Here is a 15,387-nt window from a genome sequence, read left to right on the forward strand (position 1 = left end):
CTTCACTACCTTAATCATCGTCACAATCACCTCCACCACCATCATCACCATCGTCACAATCACCTTCACCACCATCATCACGATCTTCACAATCACCTCCACTACCATCATCATCACAATCACCTCCACTACCATCATCATCACAATCACCTCCACCACCATCGTCACCATCATCACAATCACCTCCACCACCATCATCACCATCGTCACAAGCACCTCCACTACCATCATCACAATCACCTCCACTACCATCATCATCACAATCACCTCCACTACCATCATCACAATCACCTCCACTTCCATCATCATCACAATCACCTCCACCATCATCAACATCATCACAATCACCTCCACTACCATCATCACCATCATCACAATCACCTCCACCACCATCATCATCGTCGTCATCATCATCACAATCACCTCCACCACCATCATCGCCATCATCACAATCACCTCCACCACCATCGTCATCATCATCGTCACAATCACCTCCACTACCATCATCACCATCATCACAATCACCTCCACCACCATCACCATCATCACAATCACCTCCACCACCATCATCACCATCGTCACCATCATCACAATCACCTCCACCACCATCATCACCATCATCACAATCACCTCCACCACCATCGTCACCATCATCACAATCACCTCCACCATCGTCACCATCGTCACAATCACCTCCACCACCATCATCACCATCACAATCACCTCCACCACCATCACCACCATCATCACAATCACCTCCACTACCATCATCACAATCACCTCCACTACCATCATCACCATCATCACAATCACCTCCACCATTGTCACCATCATCACAATCACCTCCACTACCATCGTCACCATCATCACAATCACCTCCACCACCATCATCACCGCCATCACAATCACCTCCACCACCATCGTCACCATCATCACAATCACCTCCACTACCATCGTCACCATCATCACAATCACCTCCACCACCATCATCACCGCCATCACAATCACCTCCACCACCATCATCACCATCATCACAATCACCTCCACCACCATCATCACCGCCATCACAATCACCTCCATCACCATCATCACAATCACCTCCACCACCATCATCACCATCATCACCATCATCACAATCACCTCCACCACCATCACCATCGTCACAATCACCTCCACTACCATCATCACCATTATCACAATCACCTCCACCACCATCGTCACCATCGTCACAGTCACCTCCACCACCATCATCATCATCACAATCACCTCCACTACTATCGTCACCATCGTCACAGTCACCTCCACCACCATCATCACCATCATCACAATCACCTCCACCACCATCGTCACAGTCACCTCCACCATCATCACCGTCATCACAATCACCTCCACCACCATCATCACAATCACCTTCACCACCATAATCATCATCATCACAATCACCTCCACTACCATTGTCACCACCACCCTCACCACCACCATGACCACGTGAAGTGTCTAAAGGCTCCCTGTATGACAGGAGGTCACCGGACAGATCCTGCAGGTGCTACAGTGGCCCGGAGATGTTGACTACCTTGCCTGGTCTACAGGAGGTCGTGGGTCCCTGACGAGAGATGTTGACTACCTCGCCTGGTCTACAGGAGGTCGTGAGTCCTGACGAGAGATGTTGACTACCTCGCCTGGTATACAGGAGGTCGTGAGTTCTGACTAGAGATGTTGACTACCTCGCTTGGTCTACAGGAGGTCGTGGGTCCCTGACGAGAGATGTTGACTACCTCGCCTGGTCTACAGGAGGTCGTGGGTCCCTGACTAGAGATGTTGACTACCTCGCCTGGTCTACAGGAGGTCGTGGGTCCTGACGAGAGATGTTGACTACCTCGCCTGGTCTACAGGAGGTCGTGGGTCCCTGACGAGAGATGTTGACTACCTCGCCTGGTCTACAGGAGGTCGTGGGTCCTGACGAGAGATGTTGACTACCTCGCCTGGTCTACAGGAGGTCGTGGGTCCTGACGAGAGATGTTGACTACCTCGCTTGGTCTACAGGAGGTCGTGGGTCCCTGACTAGAGATGTTGACTACCTCGCCTGGTCTACAGGAGGTCGTGGGTCCTGACTAGAGATGTTGACTACCTCGCCTGGTCTACAGGAGGTCGTGGGTCCCTGACGAGAGATGTTGACTACCTCGCCTGGTGTACAGGAGGTCGTGGGTCTTGACGAGAGATGTTGACTACCTCGCCTGGTCTACAGGAGGTCGTGGGTCCCTGACGAGAGATGTTGACTACCTCGCCTGGTCTACAGGAGGTCGTGGGTCCTTGACTAGAGATGTTGACTACCTCGCCTGGTCTACAGGAGGTCGTGGGTCCCTGACGAGAGATGTTGACTACGTCGCCTGGTCTACAGGAGGTCGTGGGTCCTGACGAGAGATGTTGACTACCTCGTCTGGTCTACAGGAGGTCGTGGGTTATATCCCGGACCCTGACAATGCCTGCCGCTGCTGCTGTATCTTTGTGTGTGGCTAGGAGATGTTGACTACCTTGCCTGGTATACAGGAGGTTGTGGGTGCTATCCGAACGCTTTGACGCCTCCACCTCTTTCTCGACCACCTCCTCCTCCACCTCCTCCACCACCTCCACCACCTCCTCCACCACCACCTCCACAACCTGCACCTCCAATTCCACCACCACCTCCTCCACCACCACCACCACCTCCTTCACCACCTCCACCACCTCCACCTCCATCACTACCACCACCACCTCATCCACCACCTCCACCACATCCACCATCACCTCCACCACCTCTACATCCTCCACCACCTCCTCCACCACCTCCACCACCTCCTCCTCCACCACCTCCACCATCTCTACCTCCTCCACCACCACCTCCACCTCCTCCACCTCCACCACCTCCTCCACCACCTCTACCTCCTCCTCCAGCACCTCTACCTGCTCCACCTCCTCCACCACCTCTACCTCCTCCACCACCTACACCACCTACACTACCTCCACCACCTCTACCTCCTCCACCTCCACCACCTCAACCTCCACCACCACCACCTACACCACCTCCACCTCGTCCACCTCCAACACCACCACCTCCTCCACCACCACCACCACCACCTCCTACACCACCACCACCTCTACCTCCACCACCTCCTCCACCACCACCTCCACCACCTCCTCCTCAACCTCAACCTCCACCACCTCCTCCACCTCCTCGTCCCCGTAGAGCGAGAGGATCTCTCGGACCACGACGTCACGGGGGCTGCCTCCGCTGCTCCACCCCCTCTGATTGCTCCACCTCCTCCAGCGTCGTCCTCTGGGGGTGGTGGACACTTTGAGAGGGAGGACAGCGGTGGGACACGACTCTCCTCCACCTCCTCCAACCTCTCCTCCCTCACGCCTCTCGCTCCCAACACAGGTTCACAATGACCGTGTGGGTGGGTGGGGTTCACGGTGGCCGTGTGGGTGGGTGGGGTTCACGGTGGCCGTGTGGGTGGGTGGGGTTCACGTGGTGGTGGTGGACGTGGTGGTGGTGGTGGACGTGGTGGTGGTGGTGGTGATGGTGGACGTGGTGGTGATGGTGGTGGTGGACGTGGTGGTGGTGATGGTGGACGTGGTGGTGGTGGACGTGGTGGTGGTGGTGGTGGTGATGGTGGACGTGGTGGTGGTGGTGGTGGACGTGGTGGTGGACGAAGTGGTGGTGGTGGACGTGGTGGTGGTGGTGGACGTGGTGGTGGACGTAGTGGTGGTGGTGATGGTGGTGGTGGTGGTGGTGATGGTGGTAGTGATGGTGGACGTGGTGGTGGTGATGGTGGTGGTGGTGGACGTGGTGATGGTGGTGGTGGTGGACATGGTGGTGGTGGTGGTGGACATGGTGGTGGTGGTGGACGTGGTGGTGGTGATGGACGTGGTGGTGGACGTGATGGTGGACTCCTCGTTCCGCAGGGAGTGCGGGCGAGCTGCTTCGTGGCTGGGTGGACTCTGAGCGAGTGCGCTGGGCGAGTGCGGTGGACGTCGTGATGGTGGTGGACGTGGTGATGGTGGACGTAGTGGTGGTGGTGGTGATGGTGGTGGTGGTGGTGATGGTGGTGGTGGACGTGGTGGTGGTGGTGGTGGTGGTGATGGTGGTGGTGGTGGACGTGGTGATGGTGGTGGTGGTGATGGTGGTGGTGATGGTGGACGTGGTGGTGGTGGTGGTGGTGATGGTGGACGTGGTGGTGATGGTGATGGTGGTGGTGATGGTGGTGGTGGTGGTGGTGATGGTGATGGTGGACGTGGTGGTGATGGTGGTGGTGATGGTGGTGGTGGTGGTGATGGTGATGGTGGACGTGGTGGTGGTGGACTCCTCGTTCAGCAGGGAGTGCGGGCGAGCTGCTGCGTGGCTGGGTGGACTCTGAGCGAGTGCGCTGGGCGACTGCGGTGGACGTCGTGGTGGTGGTGGACGTGGTGGTGATGGTGGACGTGGTGATGGTGGTGGACGTGGTGGTGATGGTGGTGGTGGACGTCGTGGTGGACGTGGTGGTGATGCTGATGGTGGACTCCTCGTTCCTCAGGGAGTGCGGGCGAGCTGCTGCGTGGCTGGGTGGACTCTGAGCGAGTGCGCTGGGCGACTGCGGTGGACGTGGTGGTGGTGGTGGACGTGGTGGTGGTGATGGTGGACGTGGTGGTGGACGTGGTGGTGGTGATGGTAGTGGTGATGGTGGACGTGGTGGTGGTGGACTCCCCGTTCCTCAGGGAGTGCGGGCGAGCTGCTGCGTGGCTGGGTGGACTCTGAGCGAGTGCGCTGGGCGACTGCGGTGGACGTCGTCTTCTGCATCCACGACAGCTCGCTGCTGGTCTGGACCCTGGATTGGCTGGACGCTGCACCACGTGGGGCCTTCCGCCAGGTCCAGGTCAGAGGTCGGAGGTCGGGGGTCGGGGGTCGGGGGTCGGGCGACACGCGCGAAGGGCAACGGTCCCCCAGGTAGCCTCTAGCTGGGCTGTAGGGGCAAGTGCAGTGTTAGACACACACAGACAAAGCTCCCCCAGGTAGCCTCTAGCAGGGCTGTAGGGACAAATGCAGTGTTAGACACACAGAGACAAAGCTCCCCCAGGTAGCCTCTAGCAGGGCTGTAGGGGCAAGTGCTGCTAGTGGCACCACCTATGAAGGCTGCTGGCACTGTGGCACACACACACACGTCACACACACACACGTCACACACACACACACGTCACACACACACACACGTCACACACACACACACGTCACACACATGTCACACACACACGTCACACACACACGTCACACACACACGTCACACACACGTCACACACACGTCACACACACACACATCACAAACACACGTCACACACACACGTCACACACACGTCACACACACACACACACACGCATCACACACACACACACACGCACGTCACACACACACACGTCACACACACACACGTCACACACACACACACACGCGTCACACACATGTCACACACACGTCACACACACGTCACACACACGTCACACACACACACACGTCGCACACACACGTCACACACACGCGTCACACACACACACGTCACACACACACACGTCACACACACACACACACGCGTCACACACACACGTCACACACACGTCACACACACACACGTCACACACACACACGTCACACACACACACACACGTCACACACACGTCACACACACTCACACACGTCACACACACACACGTCACACACACACACACACACGTCACACGTCACACACACGTCACACACACACACACACGTCACACACACGTCACACACACGTCACACACACGTCACACACACACACGTCACACACGTCACACACACGTCACACACACACGTCACACACACACCACACACACGTCACACACACACACATCACACACACACGTCACACACACACGTCACACACACACACGTCACACACACACGTCACACACACACACATCACACACACACGTCACACACACACGTCACACACACACACGTCACACACACACACACACACGTCAGACACACACACGTCACACACACACACACACGTCACACACACACACACGTCACACACACACACACACGTCACACACACACATGTCACCACACACGTCACACACACGTCACACACACACGTCACACACACACACGTCACACACACACACGTCACACACACATGTCACACACACGTCACACACACACACACGTCACACACACACACACGTCACACACACACACACACACGTCACACACACGTCACACACACACACGTCACACACACACACGTCACACACACACGTCACACACACACACACACACGTCACACACACGTCACACACACACACACACACGTCACACACACACACACGTCACACACACACACACACACGTCACACACACACGTCACACACACACGTCACACACACACACACACACACGTCACACACACACACACACGTCACACACACACACGTCACACACACGTCACACACACACACACACGTCACACACACACACACACGTCACACACACACACGTCACACACACACACACACGTCACACACACGCGTCACACACACACACACACGTCACACACACACGTCACACACACACACACGTCACACACACACACGTCACACACGTCACACCCACGCTCCCCATCCTCCCCGTCGACCAGGTGAGCTTCACGTCACACACACACGTCACACTCACACGTCACACACACACACACACGTCACACACACACACACGTCACACACACGTCACACACACACACGTCACACACACACGTCACACACACACACACGTCACACACACACGTCACACACACACACGTCACACACACACGTCACACACACACGTCACACACACACGTCACACACACACACACGTCACACACGTCACACACATCACACACGTCACACACACACGTCACACATATCACACACGTCACACACACGTCACACACACACACGTCACACACACACGTCACACACACACACGTCACACACACACACACACACGTCACACACACACACACGTCACACACACACACACGTCACACACACACACGTCACACACACACACGTCACACACACGTCACACACACGTCACACACACACGTCACACACACATGTCACACACGTCACACACACGTCACACACACGTCACACACACACACTCACACACGTCACACACACACACGTCACACACACATGTCACACACGTCACACACACGTCACACACACGTCACACACACGTCACACACACACACGTCACACACACACGTCACACACACACACGTCACACACACACGTCACACACACGTCACACCCACGCTCCCCCTCCTCCCCGTCCACCAGGTGAGCTTCACGTCACACACACACGTCACACACACGTCACACACACACACTCACACACGTCACACACACACACACGTCACACACACGTCACACACCCACGCTCCCCACCCTCCCCGTCCACCAGGTGAGCTTCACGTCACACACACACACGTCACACACACACACGTCACACACCTCACACACACGTCACACACACACATGTCACACACACACACGTCACACACACACACGTCACACACACGTCACACACACACACGTCACACACACACACGTCACACACACACACACACGTCACACACACGTCACACACACGTCACACACACACGTCACACACACGTCACACACACACACGTCACACACACACACGTCACACACACACCTCACACACACCTCACACACACGTCACACACACACACATGTCACACACACACGTCACACACACACACGTCACACACACACCTCACACACACCTCACACACACGTCACACACACACACATGTCACACACGTCACACACACGTCACACACACACACGTCACACACACGTCACACACACACACGTCACACACACGTCACACACACACACACGTCACACACACACACGTCACACACACACACATGTCACACACACACACGTCACACACACACACATGTCACACACACACACACACGTCACACACACACGTCACACACACACACACGTCACACACACCACACACACGTCACACACACGTCACACACACACACACACACACCTCACACACACACACACACGTCACACACACGTCACACACACGTCACACACACACACACACCTCACACACACACGTCACACACACGTCACACACACACACGTCACACACACGTCACACGCTCCCCACCCTCCCCGTCCGCCAGGTGAGCTTCACGTCACACACACACACACACGTCACACACACACACACACACGTCACACACACGTCACACACACACACGTCACACACACGTCACACACACACGTCACACACCTCACACACACGTCACACACACACGTCACACACACACACGTCACACACACACGTCACACACCTCACACACACGTCACACACACACACACGTCACACACGTCACACACACACACTCACACACGTCACACACACACACGTCACACACACACGTCACACACACGTCACACACTCAAACACACGTCACACACACACACACACGTCACACACACACGTCACACACACACACGTCACACACACACACACACGTCACACACACGTCACACACACACACACACGTCACACACACGTACACACACACACACACGTCACACACACACACGTCACACACACACACGTCACACACACACACGTCACACACACGTCACACACACACACGTCACACACACGTCACACACACACACGTCACACACACACACGTCACACACACGTCACACACACACACACGTCACACACACGTCACACACACACACGTCACACACACGTCACACACACACACGTCACACACACACACACGTCACACACACACACGTCACACACACACGTCACACACACACACACGTCACACACACACGTCACACACACACACACACGTCACACACACACATCACACACACACACGTCACACACACACACACGTCACACACACACACACACACGTCACACACACACACACACACGTCACACACACACGTCACACACACACACGTCACACACACACACGTCACACACACACACACACACGTCACACACACACACACACGTCACACACACACGTCACACACACACTCACACACACGTCACACACACGTCACACGCACGTCACACACACACGTCACACACGTCACACACACGTCACACACGTCACACACACGTCACACACACACACACGTCCACACACACGTCACACACGTCACACACACGTCACACACACACACACGTCACACACACGTCACACACACGTCACACACACACGTCACACACACACGTCACACACACACACGTCACACACGTCACACACACACGTCACACACGACACACACACACGTCACACACACACACACACGTCACACACACACACACACGTCACACACACACACACACGTCACACACACCACACACGTCACACACACCACACACGTCACACACACACGTCACACACACACACGTCACACACACACACACACGTCACACACACGTCACACACACACACGTCACACACACGTCACACACACACGTCACACACACACACGTCACACACACACACACGTCACACACACACACACACACGTCACACACACACACACACGTCACACACACACGTCACACACACACACACACGTCACACACACACGTCACACACACACACACACACACGTCACACACACCACATACGTCACACACACACGTCACACACACACACGTCACACACACACACACACACACGTCACACACACGTCACACACACACACACACGTCACACACACGTCACACACACACGTCACACACACACACACGTCACACACACACACACGTCACACACACACACACACACACCTCACACACACGTCACACACGTCACACGTCACACACGCACGCCGCCCACCCTCCCCGTCCGCCAGGTGAGCTTCACGTCACACACACACACACGTCACACACACACACGTCACACACACACACACGTCACACACACACACACGTCACACACACACGTCACACACACACCTCACACACACGTCACACACACACACGTCACACACGTCACACACACGTCACACACACACGTCACACACACACACGTCACACACGTCACACACGTCACACACACACACACACGTCACACACACACACACACGTCACACACACACACGTCACACACACGTCACACACACACACACACGTCACACACACGTCACACACACACACACACGTCACACACACGTCACACACACACACACGTCACACACACACACGTCACACACACACACGTCACACACACACACGTCACACACACGTCACACACACACACGTCACACACACGTCACACACACACACGTCACACACACACACGTCACACACACGTCACACACACACACACGTCACACACACGTCACACACACACACGTCACACACACGTCACACACACACACGTCACACACACACACACGTCACACACACACACGTCACACACACACGTCACACACACACACACGTCACACACACACGTCACACACACACACACACGTCACACACACACATCACACACACACACGTCACACACACACACACGTCACACACACACACACACACACACACGTCACACACACACACACACACGTCACACACACACGTCACACACACACACGTCACACACACACACGTCACACACACACACACACACGTCACACACACACACACACGTCACACACACACGTCACACACACACTCACACACACGTCACACACACGTCACACGCACGTCACACACACACGTCACACACGTCACACACACGTCACACACGTCACACACACGTCACACACACACACACGTCACACACACGTCACACACGTCACACACACGTCACACACACACACACGTCACACACACGTCACACACACGTCACACACACACGTCACACACACACGTCACACACACACACGTCACACACGTCACACACACACGTCACACACGACACACACACACGTCACACACACACACACACGTCACACACACACACACACGTCACACACACACACACACGTCACACACACCACACACGTCACACACACCACACACGTCACACACACACGTCACACACACACACGTCACACACACACACACACGTCACACACACGTCACACACACACAACGTCACACACACGTCACACACACACGTCACACACACACACGTCACACACACACACACGTCACACACACACACACACACGTCACACACACACACACACGTCACACACACACGTCACACACACACACACACGTCACACACACACGTCACACACACACACACACACACGTCACACACACCACACACGTCACACACACACGTCACACACACACACGTCACACACACACACACACACACGTCACACACACGTCACACACACACACACACGTCACACACACGTCACACACACACGTCACACACACACACACGTCACACACACACACACGTCACACACACACACACACACACCTCACACACACGTCACACACGTCACACGTCACACACGCACGCCGCCCACCCTCCCCGTCCGCCAGGTGAGCTTCACGTCACACACACACACACGTCACACACACACACGTCACACACACACACACGTCACACACACACACACGTCACACACACACACACGTCACACACACACGTCACACACACACCTCACACACACGTCACACACACACACGTCACACACGTCACACACACGTCACACACACACGTCACACACACACACGTCACACACGTCACACACGTCACACACACACACACACGTCACACACACACACTCACACACGTCACACACGTCACACACACGTCACACACCGCCCACCCTCCCCGTCCACCAGGTGAGCTTCACGTCACACACACACACACATCACACACACACACGTCACACACACACACACACACACGTCACACACACGTCACACACACACGTCACACACACACACACGTCACACACACACACGTCACACACACGTCACACACACACGTCACACACCGCCCGCCCTCCCCGTCCACCAGGTGAGCTTCACGTCACACACACACACGTCACACACATGTCACACACACACACACGTCACACACACGTCACACACACACACACGTCACACACACACACACACACACGTCACACACACACACCTCACACCCACGCTCCCCGCCCTCCCCGTCCACCAGGTGAGCTTCACGTCACACACACACACACACGTCACACACACGTCACACACACACACGTCACACACACGTCACACACACACGTCACACACACACGTCACACACACACACACGTCACACACACACACACGTCACACACACGTCACACACACACACGTCACACACACCACACGTCACACACCGCCCACCCTCCCGTCCACCAGGTGAGCTTCACATCACACACACACACACGTCACACACACACACACACACGTCACACACACGTCACACACACACACCTCACACACACACACGTCACACACACACACACACGTCACATACACACACGTCACACACACGTCACACACACACACACACGTCACACACACACACCTCACACACACGTCACACACACACGTCACACACACACACACACGTCACACACACACACACACACGTCACACACACACGTCACACACACACGTCACACACACACACACACGTCACACACACACACACACACGTCACACACACACGTCACACACACACACACGTCACACACCACCCTCCCCGTCCACCAGGTGAGCTTCACATCACGGATCCCCACGGCGCTCACCCCTGCCGATGCCCGCACCATCGCACGCTCCGTCCCGGTCTTCTCCTCCACCGCCTCCTCCGCCTCCTCCACCGCCTCCACCGCCTCCTCCTCCGCCTCCTCCACCGCCTCCTCCTCCACCGCCTCGTCGCCGACGCTGGAGAGGGTTGGGGCGGTGACGCTCCACGCGGACGGGGCCTTGTGCCGCTGGGAGCTGGAGCTGGGCGGCGGCGGAGGCGGCGGAGGAGGCGGTGGAGGCGGTGGAGGCGGTGGAGGCGTGCGGAGTGCGGTGGTGGCGCGCCGTGGTTGTGGTGGCGGTGGAGGCGGTGGTGGAGGCGGTGGTGGCGGGGGTCACACCGCTCCTGTGCGTGGTGCCGTGGGACACCCGGTGCTGCCCCTGCTGCTCACCACCGCGTGGAGGAGGTGAGGGGGGTGGGGGGGGGAGGTGGGGGGGGTGGGGGGGGGTGGGGTGGGGGAGGTGGAGGAGGTGGGGGAGGTGGAGGAGGAGGAGGAGGTGGAGGAGGAGGTGGGGGAGGTGGAGGTGGAGGAGGAGGAGGTGGTGGAGCAGGTGGAGAAGGAGGTGGAGGTGGTGGAGGTGGAGGTGGTGGAGGTGGTGGAGGAGGTGGAGGTGGTGGAGGAGGTGGAGGTGTAGGGGGAGGAGGTGGAGGAGGTGGTGGTGGAGGTGGTGGAGGAGGTGGAGGAGGAGGTGGTGGAGGAGGAGGAGGTGGTGGAGGTGGAGGAGGGGGAGGAGGAGGTGGTGGTGGAGGTGGTAGGAGGAGGTGGGGGTGGTGGTGGTGGTGGTGGGGGTGGTGGAGGTGGGGGTAGAGGCGGTGGTGGTGAGGGTGGTGGTGGTGGTGAGGGTGGTGGTGGTGGTGGAGGAGGTGGTGGTGGTGGAGGAGGTGGAGGTGGTGGAGGAGGTGGAGGTGTAGGGGGAGGAGGTGGTGGAGGAGGTGGAGGTGGAGGAGGAGGTGGTGGAGGTGGAGGTGGTGGAGGTGGAGGAGGTGGTGGAGGTGGAGGTGGTGGAGGTGGAGGAGGAGGTGGGTGGAGGTGGAGGAGGTGGAGGGGGAGGAGGAGGTGGTGGAGGTGGAGGAGGTGGAGGGGGAGGAGGAGGTGGAGGTGTAGGGGAGGAGGAGGTGGAGGGAGGTGGAGGTGTAGGGGGAGGAGGTGGTGGAGGAGGTGGAGGTGGAGGAGGAGGTGGTGGAGGTGGAGGTGGTGGAGGTGGAGGAGGTGGTGGAGGTGGAGGTGGTGGAGGTGGAGGAGGAGGTGGTGGAGGTGGAGGAGGTGGAGGGGAGAAGGAGGAGGTGGTGGAGGAGGTGGAGGAGGAGGAGGGAAGGGGAGAGAGGTGGAGGAGGTGGGGGAGATGGAGAGGTGGAGTTGGAGGGAGGAGAGGTGAAGGCATGGCGCTCACCCATCATCCTCACCTCTCGGTCCCAACAGCTCCGACGCCGGCGACTTCGACTCCGACGACGAGGAGGAGGAGGACGAGGTGAAGGACGAGGTGAAGGAGGAGGTGAAGGAGGAGGTGAAGGAGGAGGTGAAGGAGGAGGTGGAGGAGGAGGTGGAGGCTGAGGGCGTGGGGAGCGAGCTGGTGCTGTGGCGCGTGGCGCCAGTAGGAGCCCTCGCCCACGCCGGGGGCCTCGAGGAGGTGGCCAGGGTCAGCGGGAGAGGGCACAACGCTCGATTCCTGTCGGTCGCCTGGCTGCCCACGCTGGTGCCCGCCGCTTGCCTGGGTGAGTGGGTGGGTTGGTGGGTGGGTGAGTGGGTTGGTTGGTGGGTTGGTGGGTTGGTGGGTGGGTGAGTGGGTGGTGGTGGGTGGGTGGGTGGGTGAGTGGGTGGATGGCTTGGTGGGTGAGTGGGTGGGTTGGTGGGTGGGTGGGTTGGTGGGTGGGTTGGTGGGTGGGTGGGTTGGTGGGTGTGGGTGAGTGGGTGGGTGGGTGAGTGGGTGGGTGGGTTGGTGAGTTAGTGGGTGGGTGGGTGAGTGGATGGGTGAGTGGGTGGGTGGGTTGGTGGGTGGGTGAGTGGGTGGGTTGGTGGGTTAGTGGGTGGGTGGGTGAGTGGATGGGTGAGTGGGTGGGTGAGTGAGTGGATGGGTGGGTTGGTGAGTTAGTGGGTGGGTGGGTGAGTGGATGGGTGAGTGGGTGGGTGGGTGAGTGGATGGGTGAGTGGGTGGGTTGGTGGGTTAGTGGGTTGGTGGGTTAGTGGGTGGGTGGGTGAGTGGGTGGGTGAGCGAGTGGGCGATTTTGAGTGACTGTAGATCCTGTGGATCTCTCCCTCCCTCTCCTCCCTCCCCCCGCCCGCCCCCCGTCCCGGCCACCTTTGTCTCCCCAGCCCCGCTGTGGCCATCGCTGAGTGCGTGCTTTGTGGCGTGGACGGGGGCTTCTCTGCGCCTCTACCAGGCCATCGTGGACGCTCGCAAACTCCTGCACCGTCTGGCCCGGCACCCAGACTCGGTGGTACGGTGGGGTTCATGGTGACCCTGTGGGTGGGTGGGGCTCACGGTGACCCTGTGGGTGGGTGGGGTT

The 15,387-nt window shown here is 57.8% G+C and overlaps 1 protein-coding gene across 1 annotated transcript in view; it reads left to right on the forward strand.

Moving 5' to 3' along the window:
- The window catches only part of LOC142922655 (dmX-like protein 1), a 43,515-nt gene that overhangs the window by 8,482 nt on the left and 19,646 nt on the right, over nt 1–15,387 (forward strand). Inside the window, exons 4-8 of the mRNA XM_076063489.1 lie at nt 3,224–3,415; nt 4,732–4,889; nt 12,852–13,288; nt 14,303–14,595; nt 15,194–15,318. Of these exons, the coding sequence (XP_075919604.1) occupies nt 3,224–3,415; nt 4,732–4,889; nt 12,852–13,288; nt 14,303–14,595; nt 15,194–15,318 (1,205 nt within the window). The remainder of the gene's footprint in view (nt 1–3,223; nt 3,416–4,731; nt 4,890–12,851; nt 13,289–14,302; nt 14,596–15,193; nt 15,319–15,387) is intronic.

This window comes from Petromyzon marinus, unplaced genomic scaffold (assembly GCF_048934315.1).
Source record: "Petromyzon marinus isolate PM22_M1 ecotype Great Lakes invasive population unplaced genomic scaffold, UKy_Petmar_22M1.pri1.0 PM_Scaffold_135, whole genome shotgun sequence".
NCBI lineage: Eukaryota > Metazoa > Chordata > Hyperoartia > Petromyzontiformes > Petromyzontidae > Petromyzon > Petromyzon marinus.